Genomic DNA, 17500 nt, shown 5'->3' with positions numbered 1-17500 from the left:
CAGGGAGGCAGGCAAGACCGTTGCCTGGTGGAACTTGTGGCTGGCAGATGGATCCCCCTTTGAGACAGCAGTTGTTGGAAGAGCTGAGGTCTGGGCCATGTGTGAGCCTCGCTCTGCTGCGGGCCTCGTGCCAGGGGTGGAAACAAAGGGCCCATCCTGCCCAGCACTGTGCCTCCCTCAGGGCTAAAGTTCAGCTGGGAGGGACTTTGCAGTGGAGGGCGGCATTTGCTTGTCACTTCGGGTTTAATAACAATAACTTGAGAAGCAGGACGCGCGACCTTGTTCAGAGGAGTACTCTGCTGATTTAAAAAGTTATAGTTTGTACATTTAATTGTTATTTTTTATATCATTGTATTGCCTGTTTGGTGGGTGTACAGAGGTCAAGTGGTCAAGTGTCACTTTTGATTGGTGGCAATTGCAAATGTGATTCTCCACAAGCCCTGGATTGAGGGCTGCTGACCTAAAGAATTAAATACATTTGGGGCGTCAGGCTGAGATTTGTTGGTTGGCCTTTTGGTAGATAATTGTCAGGTGACTCTAAGTGGTTGCCAACCTCTGGGCTCCAAATTTCTCCTGGAATTATGACGAATCTCCAGATTACAAGCTTGCTCCCTCACCAAGATGACATCCCTTCAAATATCTAAACATGGCTATCATGTCGCCTCTTCACCTTCTCTTCACCAAACTAAACATCCCCAGCTCCCTCAGTCTCTCCTCGTAGGGCGTGGACTCCAGACCCTTTACCATTTTGGTTGCCCTCCTCTGGACCCGTTCAGCTTGTCCATATCCTTCTTGAATTGCGGTGCCCAGAACTGGACACAATATTCCAGGTGAGGTCTGGCCAGTGCAGAATAGAGAGGTGCAGCTGTGTCCCTCGATCTGGACACTCTACTGCTGTTGATACAGACCAAAATCATAGGCCCACATTCTTCCCTCCCCAGACGCTGCCCCCAAATTTCCATAAATTTCCCAGGCTGAGGTTGGCAACCCAACCCTGAAAACCACCACCACCACCACCACCACCCTCTGCTGAGTGAAGGACGAGCCCACCTTCCTTGGGAGCTGCTTTCCTTTGGGTGCTTCTGAGATGGGCCTGCTGGGCTGGCCCAAATGTCAGTGGGAGGATGGTGGAAGATCTTAAAAGGAAAAGATGGAGAGGTTAGTTATTAGGTACAAAGGGAATAATGGTAGCAGAAGAAGGGGTGGTAGGCAGGTGTTCACAACTGGACCCCACACGCGTACGCACACTGTCTCTCACGCACACTCCCTGTGCTAACTGCTGGAGGCTCTACTATTTCTTGCCCTGCTCTACGCTTGTTTGAGGCTCCCTGTGTAAAATCGTGTGTGAGGTGCATTAGTCAATTTAACAAATCAAGATCCAGGGCCTGTGGAGGTGCATGGAGGCCTCATCATGCAGAGCGGGATCAGTATCTGCCGTGTGTTTTGTTCCCTAAATTCCTGTGGGCAGGATTTCGGCCCGGGATGCCCTTTTCCTCCCTTTCCCCTCGTCCCTGTTCACCTCGAAAAGGTCACCGTGCCTTCAGTAGGAAGCGAATGGGGCAGGCTGTGAAATGTCAGAGCGAGAAGGTTAGAGATTAGCCGGAACGTGCAAAATCACTTTTTGTTATTGGACAGTGTTGAAATGCTGGTTAGCCCACAGCAGGTGAAGGGCCAGGAATGCATGCTGGGACATGCAGGTGTGGGTGTGAATGTCGTGCCAGCCATTTTCGGGGAGGGGAAGAGAATGTTGAGGGTCCTTATTGTTAAAGTGAAAGGGCGACCTGAGACAGTCTAGGATGTGTACAGACAAGCTAGTCAGCCTCCCGAGTCTTGGAGAGAAACGTCTCTCAACTGGAAAGCTACAGGTTTGGCAACAACCCAAAAAGGATAGCCCAATGCAAGGAATAGTGCAAATAACTATATTCTAAATCACAACTATAATCTTATAACTTTATAACATACAAATATACAGGTAAGTCAAGGACATTCATCTGTATCAGCCAGATATAACTAAACGTCTCATTGAATGAAAAATTCACATCACATCACAAACAAAGATAAACTCACCACACCGCCGAGGAACGTAGGAATGGAGTCAAAGTGTCCGCTGCCAGTTCTATTCACCATGTAGTTTATGAAGGCAGCGACTCCAGCGTTCAGAAAATAATGAAGACGAAATGCAGTCTCAACAATCAGCAAAACGCATGCGCGCCTCGATAGCGTTTTCACAACTCTTCTTCAGTGCATATTTGCTGCAATAATTCTTTCCAAAGTCCTTTCAATTATAGCTATGTATTTCCAGTCCTTACTACGAATCCTTCATTGGATGTTCCCTCTTGGAAACGTAGTGGTCTTACTAAACATCTCTCACCATCACACCCTCTTCCCAGAATAGGTCCTCGTATCCACCACTGCTCTTCACCTAGTTGAATTATATTGGCTTTCATCCAAGATGGCAAAATGGTTTGAGACAGGGACGCCCAGTGTCATTGAGCTCTCAGTTGTAAAACAGTCAGATATTTTTGTCTGTTTGTTAGCAGGTGAGCAAACTGAATAATCCTTCCCTTTATTATTGCCGTTGTTTTCTTTCATTCTCCCCTTTTGCTGACTCCCGTTGTAGCAATTTATAATACGCCTGAATCTCTTCGTACACGTCTTCCTTACAGTTTCGCAGTTCTGTTTATTTAAGGCATTATGTTGCTTTTGGCCACACCCATGTATGAACATATGCTTTTTAACTAATTGGCTTGTTTTCTGATCAGGCCAGCACCAAAGTGGAGGTGGATATGGAGAAAGCAGAATCTCTGCAGGTGACCAGGAGTGACTTCTTTGCTTCCCTGGAGAACGACATCAAACCGGTAAGGGGGGCCAGATTTATGGCCCCCCCCCCCCCCCCGCACTCCAGCACAGGCAGGGAGCACTTCCCGCCCTGATGAACGGAGGCGGACTGGAATGGGCCGACACTATTTCTCCGCTTTTGTTTTCCCCGGGCATTTCTGTGCCGCCGTTCTCCTCAAATGGAACAAAAGCAACTTACAAGAAATTACAAAATATGTCCCAACAGCCATTTTGAACAATGTGGGGGGTTTTTTTTAAAAAAAGAAGGAAGCACAGACAAATTCTCGATTGCTCCTCACCCAAGCCTGAGTCTGCGAGCGCAGAGCCCCGGAGCCCTTCCCCACCTCCTCTCCGCCCTCACAGCAACAAGGGGGGCCCGTTGATTGGCACTGAGGGCCTCTGTTCTGAACCCTGCAGGCCTTTGGGACCAATCAAGAGGACTACGCCAGCTACATCATGAATGGCATAATGAAGTGGGGCGACCCTGTCACCCGGGTCCTGGATGACGGGGAGCTTCTTGTCCAGCAGACCAAGAACAGTGACCGCACCCCCTTGGTCAGTGTCCTCCTGGAAGGTAGGTGTCCCCCTTGATGTTCTGTGGTCTGCAAGGAAGGGACTAAACACGGTGCACTCTTGGGAGCTGTCACAGCAAATGGGCTCGTCTTGAGGACTGGTTAGCAGGTGGGAGACCTGGGATTTGGAGGGAGGATATCACTGAAAACTCTGGAAAGTAGATAAATATTTTGGGGGCTCTGGTGGTGACAGAGAGAGTGCCCTCAGTGACGCCTTCCGGACAGGGGTTGTGATTAGTGAACAAACAGGGATTAGAAAACTTGGTTTGATGGGGATTTGAAAACCGTGGTTGTGGGTTGGCCTCACGTGTGCTGACAGCTTCTAGTCCTATGAACAGATAAGTGGGGAAAGCTCAGGAAAACAGGCGTGTTGCCGTGGTTTGTGTTTTGATGGAGGCCGTTCAGGATTGTAGTCCCAAGAGTGCTCTAAGAACTTGGAATGAAGCTGTGCCTCCGGCATATGAAAAGAAGCCTCGGCATTCCTTGTCTGCAAGTGCCACTGCTCACGGGCTTTTTGGTTCTCTGGGGTGGCTGGACCCTCCGCCTCCTGCTGTTCATCCGTGTGCGTTCTGGGGTTTCTCTCCATGCAGGTCCCCCACACAGTGGGAAGACAGCCCTGGCTGCAAAAATCGCAGAGGAGTCCAATTTCCCTTTCATCAAGATCTGCTCTCCGGATAAGATGATCGGCTTTTCAGAAACTGCCAAATGCCAGGCCATGAAGAAGGTAGGCTGCAAACTGCTCTCGAAACCGTCTTGCATCCGGCATCCGAAAGCCCGAGCGATCCGAGGTCAGGTTTCGATGTCGGCTCTGTCTGGTTTAAATCTTGAAGATTGATGCTTGACGTGCTGGGTGAGCCGTTGGGTCCAGGCTGATGACAGCAGCTTGACTGCAGAGAAGAGGTGAAGGGGAAGGAGTGGGCGGGCCTTGGGGCTGGAAGTGCAGGTGAGGACTGGCATAGGAGCAGGCACGCAGAAGGGCAGGGGAGCGCCAGAGGACGAAGTGTTGCTCCGGGGCTGAAGAAGGGGAAGCAGACATTGCGCAGGGAGAGGGTTGAGTGCTGTGAGCAGCACTGTGAAGATGGGAAGGAAGCCCTGAGTCATCTCGACTTCCCCCAGGCAGAGCAGTCCGGTCCTTGGTGCTTTTCCAGCCGGCTGCAGATATCTGTCAAGTCTTGTCTTGAAAACCTGCAAGGAGAAAGTATTGCCTGGTGCAGCTGGAGAACGACTCTTCTTGCTGTGCTGCGCTCAGGTGGACAAGATCTCACTGGGGTTTCTAACATTTCCCCCGAGTCTGCATCGTGCAGGACTTTCAGCTACTTTCTTCATTTGGGGGCGGGGCAGGGGGGACGGGACTGAGGCCATCGCAGTTTTGCATCCGAGAAGAACATGAGGCAGTGCAAACAAACCTGTCTCCAACTTGCAACTTGAAAAAGACATATAATCTTCTCTTCATCAGAAACGTTAAAAACCATCTCCCGCAACTAAAAAGAAAGGTGAATATTTTCCCTCCGACTGAAGATCTGCAGCAAATAACCCACAACTTCACAATCTGGTGTTCTGCACTGTGTCGTGGCCCCTGCCCTCTAAATGTGACCATTTGCATAGCTGGCAGGTGTAATGCCACGGAGGCTGTTTTCTGTCCTGACCCAGGGCTTTTCTTCATGGATTTTTTTATCAGTTTGTGCAGTTTTGGAAATAGCACCCGGTGCAAAATAGTGTCCACCCCTCCCCCCATGGCCCTCTCCCCCCCCTTACCTTAGTTCAGCCAGCTGAAAAAGCAGCCCGGTGGGAACTACACTACCCAGGAGACCTTGCGAGCCCCAACTCCTGCAGAGGCCTCCGGGGAAGGGAAGAAGGGGGGCAGGATGCTCTGGGCTGGCAGACCTGGAGGGCAAGGAAGGAATGGGGAGGGGTGTGTGGGGCGATTTTTCATCCCCCCATGTGACCCCAGTAGCATGCGGCCGGGGCATGGCACCCCCACTGCCTTCATTTTTATTTCAATTTTTTGTGTCCCCCCCCCCTTTTTTTTTTTTAGTTATTTGAGACCACTTTTACACAGATGGGAGTTAATTGTGACCTGGCCTTTTCCTGATGTGTCACGTGCCTGTCAGTTCTCCTGCCCACTGCAAGCTACCTCCAGCCCACGGTTCACTGATTGGACTGTTGTGGTCAAACTGTTCCTTCGCTGCCCCCTCTATTCTAAAGAGGAGTGGTTTATTTTTCTTTTATCTAAAAAGGGACTAAAATATCACTATATTGGCAGAGTGTTGCAATAGCATCCTGAGCTGGTTCCCTGGATTTCCATCTTTCACTTTAAAAAAAAAAGTAAATCTCTAGCTCATTTCCTTGGTACAGGTAAAAGGGAAAAGTCATATTTTCACCAGGAAAGAGCCCAGAGTCTTACTTTTCAAAAAATGAAAGCTGGGAATTTAGAGAACCTCCTAGGTCTATTGTTACCACACTCCAACATTATATCAATATTTTAATGCTTTTTAAAAAGGGGGTGGTGGTTGTATTTGAACACAATACCACTGATGACAGCACTCGAAGATTGAAGGCACGTGTGGAAGAAAATAAACTAATTCCACATCTGTGAAAGTGCACAGGGTGGGTAAATTACAGTGTTTGTGAATCAGATTACCGAGAAAATCAGGAGTAAGTCAAGCATGCCCACACGTCATCTAAATGATTGGTTGTTATAACAGGATTTTTATCGAGAGAATTATAATTTCTTCCACCTTCCAAACACATGAAAAAATTGGCACCTCCACAGTTCCTTCGTGTGCAGTATAAATAAATCTCATTTTTAATGTTCAGCAGGGCAAATGCCGTCTTGTTAAACTGCAGGCATTCAGTGTCATTTGCCAAACACTTGCGCTGGGGTGCACATTGTGGGTGCTTTTCAGCCTCAAATCATCTGGGTCTGGGGAAATGGGGCCGGTAAGGTTTTGTTGCTGCCTGTGTGTGAGTGGGAGGGTCCCCCAGCTGTACTGGGCCCAGCAAGTGTTCTCTGACAGTCATTCTCAGCCTTTTGCATCTTCCACACCTTTTGCACTTATGACTGAGGCAACCAAGCATCCTTTCTTATGCACTCTAAGGCCCCTTCCGCACACGCAAAATAATGCGGTTTCAAACCACTTTCACAACTGTTTGCAAGTGGATTTTGTTATTCCGCACAGCTTCAAAGAGCACTGAAAGCAGTTAAGTGCATTATTCTGCATGTGCAGAATGAACCTAAGGGAATAGCAATCACTTCTGCCCTTCTCCTTTCAAGTTTTCTGTCGCTTGAGAATCTAGTGGGAGAAGGTACTGTAGAAAGCCAAGAGGCCTCTTCTCCCACCCAACACGGACCAGCAAAGCAGAGGCATAGAAAGGCGCATCCCACAGAGAGTTCCCATTTGGTGTGAATATGTGCCTTAAAGGGAAGACTCACCACCAGCTTATTTGCTAGGTAAAAGGTTTTACCTTCTCTTTTCTAGAGCATACACTTATCCTTGTCTCCTAAAAATGTCAGTGGGAGGCAGGCCATGAACAACATCCACCATTTAGGCCTTCAACCCAAATCATCTGAATCCAAAGCATCACCTTCTGCCAAACCTCGCGGCTTCATTCTCTGTCATCAGTACCATATGATAGACGCCGACCCAGAGTTTCTGGGGTTCTAGGCTTCTAAGACATTAGAACCATTTTATGAGGCTGAAACCAGAATGGGGGAGATATATTTTTTTTGCACACTATTTCTCAATTAGTTCCTATATATCAGTGGTGGCGAACCTTTGGCACTCCAGATGTTATGGACTACAATTCCCATCATCCCCTGCCAGCATGTGATTGGCAATTGTAACGGGGACGATAAAATATGTAATCCATAACTATCTAAGGAATGCCAAAGTACACTCCCTACTGTCCTGCTAAGAACCTATAATAGAATTTCTCTAAAGGACTTTGGGCCTTAGGTGAAGGTATAGGCCTTGCAAATATGAGGATACCATTGCTTTTCTCTGAAATTTCCTGGGGGGAGGTATTTTGAAACCAGACTCTCAAGAAAGATATTTGGTTTCTCAAAATGGGAGCATATCCTTTCAAGAATTCCAGACATCTGATAACCTGTCCAAATGAGTGCTGTGCAATTTCTGACAATATCTAAATACATGGTATTCCTTCATTAACCTCTGCATTTCAACCCAGGTACTCTGTTCTTTTGACTTGACTGGGCCTATTCAAGATTACAACCACTACCAAGTTGCTACAACTGAAATGTGTCTTGTGTTCGAAAAGTATTTCCACAACTTTTTAAGGTTACATTGTGTTTTGCAAAGAAGCTAACTGAGCACTTCATTTGTATATTCCTATTTATTTGCAAAGACAAAAACAGAACCAATGAATTGTGTGTTTGTGATTGAGGATAATCAACACCCCACTCATTTCACGGTTTAAATATATGTTCCATTTTGCTAAGCAGTGGAAACTGACCCTTTGCTGTTTAAAAACTAGATCTTTGGCTGATGCCACCACAAGTCTCAGCTGAGCCTGCGTGAGGTGGTGGGCGACAGCCGAGGCTCTTAGGTGAGGGCCGGTGGTGGGGGGGGCTGTGGAGGGGGCTATTCGACGGAACATGCTGCTTGAGGGGGCCTTTTGGCGATCTGCCCTCCCACACTTCCGCTCATTTCTTAGGCACCTGAACAGGGGCACAGAGGCAACCTTGCACAGGCCGGAGGGCTGGAGTCATCCCGTACCTTCGGGGGGGCGAGGGACAGTCAAAAGTGACCTGCAGGCGAGGAGAACAGAGTAGCAGCTGCTCAGGCCAGGAGAAGCTGATCTGGCCAAAGCCCTTGAGGAACTGCCCGTCCCCTGCTGTCATAAGCCACGGCCCACCTCGCTGATCCTGAGGAAAGGAGCTGGGGCGTGATGGCGAGCAGGTGCAGTCTCCCACAACCCCCCTCGCCCGAAGAGCTGTGCCCGGGCTGGGCTACTTGCCGCAGGCATCTTCCAGTCGCCCATTCAGGACCCCAGAGCAGCATCCGGAGGGAATCCTTGGTCGCTTGGACCCAAAACCTGGAGCGGACCCATCACTTGGTGGAGGCAGGAGTGGACTCACCTTGCCTCCCTTTTGTCTTCCAGATTACGTTCCAATTGGGCCACGATTCTCCAACTTAGTGCTGCAGGCTCTGCTGGTGCTGCTGAAGAAGGCGCCCCCTTTTGTGTGAGGATTCTCGAGCGTGGGGGGGGTGAGGATGAGGGAGCTGGAGCTTGTTCAAGGCCAGGGAGCAGCAGGGAGGCGGGCTGGGCCCCATCTGTGTCACAAAGCAGGACTCACGATCCAACAGTGAGAACCTTTTATTTGCCAGTTTTATTCCTCCCCTGTGGCCATCCCCCTTGGCTATGGTTTTTATAAGGGAGGAAAAAACCAGTGTATGAATAATTAGTGGGGGAATCCAATTGGCCTGTGCACTCCCAACACACACCAGCTGGGTGACCTGGGGCTAGTCTCAGCTTCTCGGAGCTCCCTCAGCCCCACCCACCTCACAGGGTGCTTGTTGTGGGGAGAGGGAAAGGAGTTTGTCAGCCCCTTTGAGTCTCCCTACAGGAGAGAAAGGGGGGATATAAATCCAAACTACTCCTCCTGCTCCTCCTGCTCCTGCTCCTGCTCCTCCTCCTACTCCTCCTCCTACTCCTCCTCCTTCTTCTTCTTCTTCTTCTTCTTCTTCTTCTTCTTCTTCTTCTTCTTCTTCTTCTTCTTCTTCGCTGTTTGCTGTTGACATGGTGTTACCCGAACCTTGTTCCTTAGCACTGACTTCCTGCTTGCTTCTGTCCATCTTCCTCTGCTTTAGCTGAGAGCCACAGCGTCTCCTTTATTCACAGAAAGTTGTACCAACCTGCCCGAGATGTGAAAACACCAGCTGGCTCCCATTTTATGGCTTCAGGAAGGGCAGCTGGTCTGGTGGGCCGGTGGAGCAGAGCATTTTCAGTGCTGGGCCCTGTCCTAGGAATTTGCTCATCTAGTCTGTCCTTCAAGTCACGAAGAAGCTGCTGAAATCTCTCTTGTTCCCGAAAGCCTTTTAACCTTGTTTAATGCTGTTATCTGTTTTTGTTGCTGTTCTGGTATTGTTTGCTGATTAATTTTGTATTTTTTAAAAAAATTACATTACTTAGTCCCCCCTTGTTAATAGGGACCAGACAGATTGCACATAACGAGTCAGGACAGTCAACAAAATGAGACATTCAGAAACCAGTGCAGTAGAATTTTGTCATAAAATAGTTGTCTCCATCGTTATCTACGTTTCGTTCTTGTGAATTCACCAATCATTAACTGATATACCTTCTCGTGTTCTTTTTCAATGACCCTGCTGTGTCGATGATGCTCACTTTCTTGTCACAGATGCGGTGATGTCACAATGGTGTATTGTGTTTCAACACTTTGTCCGTTTGGATTCGGAAGTCCCACAGGATCTTGGCCTTCTCATTTTCCATTACTTTCTCCGGACAATGTTCCCACCAGTTCTTAGCTGATCTTCTGTTGCAATTCTTGCATAAATTCCAGTGGATCATCTTGGCCCCTGAGTTGTGTCTCTGTTTGGACTCAGTCTGGGCAATCTTTTTGCAGCAGCTGAGGACACAATCTACAGTTTCTTCAGCTTCTTTGCCCTGTAATGTTTTCCATTCATGCCTAATTATCTCAGGCATTGTCAGTGATTGACATGTAATAGGTTCTAGTTATGGCGCAGAGTGGCATTGCTTTAAATCCTCTGGTGCAGCCACCTCTCCTGTTGTGGTAGTGGACCCATCTTTTTGCTTCTAACATGGCCAATAGCGGTCGCCCGGCTTCCAGAAAGTCCGCTTGTGTCTCCACGCTTTTAAGCAGTTAAAGGGAAATGGATTGGACTTCTGGCAAGATTGCTCCGGCTTAGCATGTACCAGGCAGAGTTCCCATTTCCAGACAGCGCCTCAAGATTTGAGAGAGCTTCCCTGGAGAAAATGTCACGCTCTTCCAAACGCCACCCACCCACTCACCCCTCGCTCTGTCCCGCAGTGGCCAAGAAACGTTGTGTCTGCAGTTGCAACCTGTATGTGAAGAACTTTCTGGGTACGGAGTCTGGATGGGAGGCTGCCAGCACTTCCCCCTGCATCAGCCTGTCACTCGCTCTGCCTCCAGCTTCCTGCGGACTCTGCCCCCACACGCGCGAGTTGTGCATGCCTGGCACACTGGAGCATTGAGCTTTGAGGCCAGTGCCGTTTAAGAAAACCAGTGGGCTTCTGCCAGCTCCCTCCAAGGCTTCCTAATGCTCCGCATTTCATCTCATAAGGAAAACATAGGGTTTTTTAAAAGATGCCTAGGCCCCACGAAATGCATCACACTTGCTGGTGTGCAGACTTTCCCCCTCTTCTGAAGGGAGTTGGTAGCTGGGCCTGCCCCCTGTTCACTGGGGGGTGGGTGACTTCTTTGTCTTTTTAAAAGCTATCTATTACCAGGTCAAGAACAATCTCAACACCCGAGTCATTTCTGTTTGGAATCTTTCCCCTCCCTCTTCTTTTCCCCTTTATAACGTAAGCTATTATTGGGTAAAAAGAATACTTCTAAAATAGACTGCAGGGAAGCAAAGTACAACTCCTTTCTGAGTTCTTTTATTTCAGTCAGGTTTCCCTGGATTTTGCAGGAGGAAGGGAGAGGGGAGGGGGGCTGAATGGGGGCTGAAAGGAGGAGCTTTCTCAGCTTTGGGGGGCCGGCGGAGGAAAAAAAAGGCTGCGCTGAAGGCGGGCGAGGCACAGCCCAACCCTGTCGACTTGCCAAACCAAAGAGGGTCCCTTCATCTACGCTGATCACACGAAGACGCCGGCCTCTTGGGAGGACCCCACGAGGAACTGCCATTAACGTGGTTCCCTGCTGGGTCCTCTGAAAAAGTGAACAATTGAGCTGGGGGGGGGGTGTGAGTGAAAGCCCTCTGGAGTCTCAGCCCCTCCCCCCTCCCCCTCCCTGCTTTTGTCTGTTCAGTTGGACAGGCGGTTTAGGTCAGGTGTCAGGAAAAGTCCCTGGTGGACACTTTTGAGGAGGAAGCCCTGATTAGGCCAGCGCTCCCCACAATGTGAAGGAGCAGGCGAGGGAGGGAAGCGGTCCGGCGAGCTGTAGAGACTTCCAACCCTCACTTGGGACCTGGGGGGGTCCCCACAATTACAACTCCTTTTTTGGACTACAGGGGTCAGTTCCCTCCCGGGAACTGGCTGGGTGCCAGGAGGGCACTGAGAGAGTGAAGAGGGAGCCCCACTGAGGGGATGCTTCGCCTCCCGTGTTCCTCGCAAGTCTCAGGAATTCCCAGCTTCCTGGATCACGGCAACCTTCCAAACTTCCATCCATGTCCCTAAGCTGGTAACTGGAAGGGACCTCCCTGAAGCAGCTCAGAAGGGGTCACCAAGTGCGTGGTAGATGGTCGGTGGGGCTACTCGATTAGGCAAGGACTACTCTATTTGCAGTCATGTAGTATTTTAGAGTTGACCCAGAACTCTTTGCATTTTGTCGGCTCCCCCCACCATTCCAGAAGCACCACTGAAGTATATGAGAGGGGGCACTGGAGGAGTATCTTGTCTCCAGCTTTTGAGTGGTGTACAGGGCCAGAGGCTCCGCTTTTTCTCTCTCTCTCTCTCTCTCCGGTTTAAGCATGAACTGCTTTCTGTTTTAGTTGGGTGGAGTCAGGAATATCCAAAGGGGCCAGCCAACGAGATGTTACCGGGGCCTGGGAAGCTTCCAAGTCGGCTAAACAAAAAAGCCTTCAAATACAAGTCTGGTGGAATGTGGGAGATCTGGGAGTACTATTATATCCCAGTGGGAAGGTGGGAGGGGGTTGTAAACAATGCTTGTAAAGGATGCAAAGGGAACAGTGCATTGCACAACAGGTTGGTCACAGTACGTGGATTTATGTTTCGTGCAAATCAGTGAACTTCTTTTGCATCCGTGCTTGCCCTCCAGGCATTTCAGATTAAGTGTGCCATCCACATTTGGAGATCGAACACAGACCATAACTTGCTGTGTGGATGCGGTGGGAGAACTCCGGTTTGTGCCGACCTGCGAAGCGGAGAGGAGAGGGAGGCTGTGGGCGCACCAAGCTCATTTGCCCGGCACCAAATCCAGAGGGTGGCAACTTGCTGAGTCTGCTGCGTTTCAGGAAGACAGTGATTAGGGGTATTGGTATTGGCCAATTTTTTAAGAACAATTTTTTTACCTTTTTTTAGGGTTCCTTAAATATTTTTTCAGGCGCTTCAGTGGAACTTGAGCGGCATTTCATTATGAATTAAAGAATGTATTGATGTGCATATCGCCATAGGCCATTTCAAAACATCAGCAATTATGTCAGAAGCATTGTGCACATACACAGTGAGACAAATGTACTATACTGAATATAATATACAACTATATAACAATCTGATGTGTCAGCCAATTAATCACTCTCCATCCGGAGTTGGAACAAACTTTTCTGATTTGTCTGCCCGTTGCCTTTGCTGCTGTTGCCAAGGAAGTTCCCCTGACTCACACTTGTTACGTGCTGCCGTATCTTGAGCGAGAGAGAGAGAGAGAGAGAGAGAGAGAGAGAGAGAGAGAGATGGGGTGGCTGCCTGTTGCAAAGAAGTCAGATCTTTTTGCCCCAGGGGTGAGGAGTCTGCTTGTCTGCCGTTGCTTTATCCACTTCGCCAGAAGGATCCCTCCGCTTCAGAGCTGTGCGACGCAGGGTTTTTTTTTAATTTTTTTTTATTTTCCCACATAAAAAGGCAATACAAAAACATCCCCCAAAAAGCAAAACCAAATGCAACCCATGACACATGATTAGGTGACTTCCAACTATCAGTGCTTGCAACTAACATGTTGCTCCAATAATTATTTTTTAAACGTCTTCTGGTAATTACAATTTACTGTTTTCAAACCTTGACGCTACTTCTCCATTGGAATAATTTTTTCAAAAGGTATTCTATAAAGGGTTTCTAGTTTTATGAAAACCTGTCCAAGTTGTTGTTTCTTAATCAGTTTTGCTTTTTCTGCGTATTCTGTAACTTTCAGAATCCAGTCCTCTTTTGTTGGCATCTTATTGTTTCTCCTCTTTTGTGCAAATTGCTGTGGTTGACACGTACATAAACAGAGTTCTATATTGTCGAAGGCTTTCACGGCCGGAATCACTGGAGTGCTGTGTGGTTTCCAGGCTGTATGGCCGTGTTCTAGCAGCATGCTGCTAGAACACGGCCATACAGCCCGGAAACCACACAGCACCCCAGAGTTCTATATTGTTTAGGAAAGTCTTCACCCATTAGAGCTGATGCAAAATAGGACCGACTTGTGTCGTGTGGGGCTTTGGCTCTCTAGGGGAGATCTCAAAGACTCTCTCCTGGAGAAGACGGTGGCTTCATGTGGATCAGTGGTTTGGGGCGAGGTGTTCCTTCAGTTGGCAGTGGTGGGACAGTCCTCTGTTGTCGTTTCTGAGGCAGAAGGACAGACCCCAAGAGAGGGCGACTGCTTCTAACCGACTCAAGACAGAATGGGGCAATTTGGTGGTGTGTGTGAGATGAATTGATGGTATCTGTAGTGTGGCAGCTTGTAGTGTGCAGGGGCTATTGCTAGAATGGTGTCCTCTTCATTTTTTCTGTAGAAAAGCAAAGTGCTACCTGTGTGTGATGAAAGAGCACTGGCCGTGGGCAAGCTTGTGTGCCAGGCTAGTTCATTATCTGACACCCCAGTCCTGAGAGGAGGCTCGTAATCCTCTTCCTCTTTGCTGTACAGCAGGGGTCTTCAAACTATGGCCCTCCAGATGTTCATGGACTGCAATTCCCATCAGCCCCTGCCAGCATGGCCAAGCATGGCATAGTTTGAAGACTCCTGCTGTACAGGATTGTGATCAGATTACACAAGTGGGGATCCACAGAACGCACGGGGGGTGTGTGTGGAAGACTCCCACCTACCCTTACTCCTCGCTCACCTTCCAGCCTTGCTGCCGCTGGACAGGTCTGCCAGTAGCTCCTGGGGGGGGGGCACAGTGGAGCCACTCTCCCCCTCCCTCCCCCCTTCGGCAGGCACGCCAAGGCCAGAGTCACCTCCCCCCCCTCTCTCAGGCTGTTGGTGGTAGCATGCTGGGCCCTCCCCCCCCCCCACGCCCTTCTACAGGTGCTTTGAGGCCCGTGCCGGGAGACACTTGCTGATGCCTTTCCTATTCTTCTCTGCTTCTCTGTTATGTGGGTTTTGCTAAAGAGGAGCGCTCTTTCTCTCTCTCTCTCTCTCTCTCTCTCTCTTTCTGTGTGTGTGTGTGTGAGAGAGAGAGAGAGAGAGAGAGAGACCCTTTCTTCCCTTCACTTCCTTCCTGCAATCTTCTTTCCAGCAGCTTTCCCCTATTTTGATACGTCAGTTTTAAAGTGTGCCCAGTCTACTGCCTGTCCCCATGCACCGGTGCAGCAGAAAGGCCCTGGACAGCACGCTTAGCCCCGCGTCTGCCCACGGATATTTAAGCTGGTGCTTCAGAGCTGTGTTCACAAAATGTGGACATTTTGGGGTCCGTCTGAAGTGGATGATCGTGCAGGTGCTGCTGGGGCAGTCGTGCAGTGGGCGTTCTCCTTGTTCAGAGGAAAAGGGCCCCTGACTGTGACTCCTGAGTTTCTTCAGATGGTCTTCCTCACTTTCAGGCATGTTTAGACTCGACCTGCTGGATGGCAAGGGGGGCGGGAGGGGCTAGATAAAAATGCATTAACTGACCCAATTAATGGAGAACAGCATTGCTTTTAAATTCCCGCAATAGGGGACGCATAGCTTCTTCACGCAACGTGTGATTGGTGTTTGGAATATGCTGCCACAAGAGGTGGTGATGGCCACTCCCTTGGATAGCTTTAAAAACGGCTTGGACAGATTTATGGAGGAGAAGTCGATTTATGGCTACCAATCTTGATCCTCCTTGATCTGAGATTGCAAATGCCTTGGCAGACCAGGTGATCGGGAGCAGCAGCAGCAGCAGAAGGCCCTTGCTTTCACCTCCTGCCCGTGAGCTCCCAAAGGCACCTGGTGGGCCACTGCGAGTAGCAGAGTGCTGGACTAGATGGACTCTGGTCTGATCCAGCAGGCTCGTTCTTATGTTCTTATGTAGTTTCAGCAGCTGGCAAACCTATTTCTCCTTCGGATATTTCACCCACTCCTGTGGGAGCTGTTGAGTTAACCTTACTGAAGAGGGTAGTGTGGGTGCTAGAGGTGGTCAAGGAATGGTTTTGGCCTTCTCTCAGGTGGCAGCGGCTTCACAGGAGAGGGAAACGTCAGGATTCAGAAGCGATGCTGTTCTCTGCTCATTGAGAGTTAAGGTGTTTCTGTGCAGGCCCTCGGAGAGAAGAGCACCTGGAAACAGACCGCCTGTTGTGCAGCTGTGTCTGAGGACCACAGCTGTACTCTGTGCTGCCCTTCCTTTTCGCACCTGCAGAACCGCAAGCTCCTGATCATCGGGACCACCAGCCGCAAAGATGTCCTGCAGGAGATGGAGATGCTGGACGCCTTCAGCACCACGATCCACGTCCCCAACATTGCTTCGGGAGACCACCTGATGGAAGCTCTTGAGGTCAGGAACCTCCGGTTCGGACTGCAGAGGCCGACTTCCGGCTAATGAGCAGCTTAGCGTTAAAGGAGGCCGGAGTCTCACAGCGGTGAAAGCCATTTGACTTGTAGCGGCTTCGTTCACTTGGCCAGTGAAGTAGGCGGGAAGAGTGGGGCGGCTACTGTCAGCTTCTGAGGGAAACTGCAGGCTTTTTTGAGGTCACCTGAAAAGAGGGGCAAGATTTGGATGGGCCGGACCCTTCTTTGGGCGGTCCGGGGGGGGTGAGCTCGGCCTGCACCCCTCCCCACAGCTTCCTCCAGCGCTTCCTCCTTCCCCGGACCCCTTGGTGGCTCCTGGGCAGCTTCAAGAGAAGGGCGGCACCATAAAGCCCACAGTGTCAAAAGGAAGGAAAGTGTGGATCCGGAATCAAGAGAAAGCTGCTGATGCTGATTGAGATGCTGGCGATTGCGAGGTGAAGCAGGGCCGGGCACCTCCCCTGCCGGTCAAGCTGGACCTCTCAAGGAGCTCAAGGGGGATGGGATTGTGGGGGAAAGGCCTGATATGCTGGACCTGCCCGGTTTGGACTCGTAAACACTGGGGGAGGGGTTGTGAGGGGGGGATCTCCCTGGAATGCCCAAAACAGTATTAAGTGATGATGATGATGTGAAATTAAATCAGCCCTGGAATCCAAAACCTGGCTGCCTTCTGAGTGGAAGTGGAGCCTTCCACGAGAATCTGCGACCATCCCAGAAACCTTGCTGCAGCGGATATTTGCCTCCCGCCCTGTGCCTAATCGGCCGATGATTCCGTGATTCCAACTAGTTGGGGGAGGCTGCTGGGTTGCCGGGGGGGGAGTTTGGAAGACACTTTAGCTGTTCCAGGACTCGAAGAAGGAGTCCTGGAGCCAAACCTGATCCACACTGCAACTTCCAAAGGCCACCACCTAGCCTGCAATGTTGATGTTGCTGCTGCACACTCCTTGCCCTTGTGCATCGTGTACCTTCACTGCTCATGCAAAGTGGTGCACATAGGGGCAAGAAATCCAAACTTCACATACACGCTACAGGGGTCAGTGCTATCGATCCTTGAACCAGGGAAAGGGATCCCGAGGCGTCTTAAGTGGATAGTTCCATGGGAATGTCCACTCCAATGCATGGCAACGCTGTGAAAAAGGCAAAACTCTATGCTTCCAGGGGATAATTAGGGAAGGAGTTGATAATAAAACTGCAAAAGGATTGTCGCATGCCCTTATAAAAATAAAACAGTGGTGCTACCGCTTGGAGTCCTGTGTTGTTCAGTTCTGAGTGTAGCATCTCAAAAAAAGATGTCGAGAAGAGATAGAAAAAAAGAAGTGCAAGAGAAGGGCAACGAGGGATGAATTGAGGGACTGGAAGGCACCTTCCTTACTTATGAGGGAAACTTTGGGACTCTTTAGTTTGGAGAGGAGATAATGCAAGGGGGGATATGATTGAAGTCTATAAAATTATGCATGGGGTAGAAAATGTGGACAGAATTTTTTCTCTCTTTCTCACAATACTAGAACCAGGGGGC

General features: G+C 49.7%; 1 protein-coding gene across 1 annotated transcript in view; it reads left to right on the top strand.

Annotated features, from left to right (window-relative positions):
- The window catches only part of NSF (N-ethylmaleimide sensitive factor, vesicle fusing ATPase), a 73427-nt gene that overhangs the window by 50575 nt on the left and 5352 nt on the right, over positions 1-17500 (top strand). The window contains 7 exon segments of the mRNA XM_048516435.1: positions 2763-2858; positions 3256-3412; positions 4001-4198; positions 8532-8611; positions 15839-15977; positions 16303-16370; positions 16372-16416. Of these exon segments, the coding sequence (XP_048372392.1) occupies positions 2763-2858; positions 3256-3412; positions 4001-4198; positions 8532-8611; positions 15839-15977; positions 16303-16370; positions 16372-16416 (783 nt within the window).

This window comes from Sphaerodactylus townsendi, linkage group LG15, assembly GCF_021028975.2.
Source record: "Sphaerodactylus townsendi isolate TG3544 linkage group LG15, MPM_Stown_v2.3, whole genome shotgun sequence".
In the NCBI taxonomy this organism is placed as follows: domain Eukaryota; kingdom Metazoa; phylum Chordata; class Lepidosauria; order Squamata; family Sphaerodactylidae; genus Sphaerodactylus; species Sphaerodactylus townsendi.
This window is presented reverse-complemented; position numbering and strand designations above follow the sequence as displayed.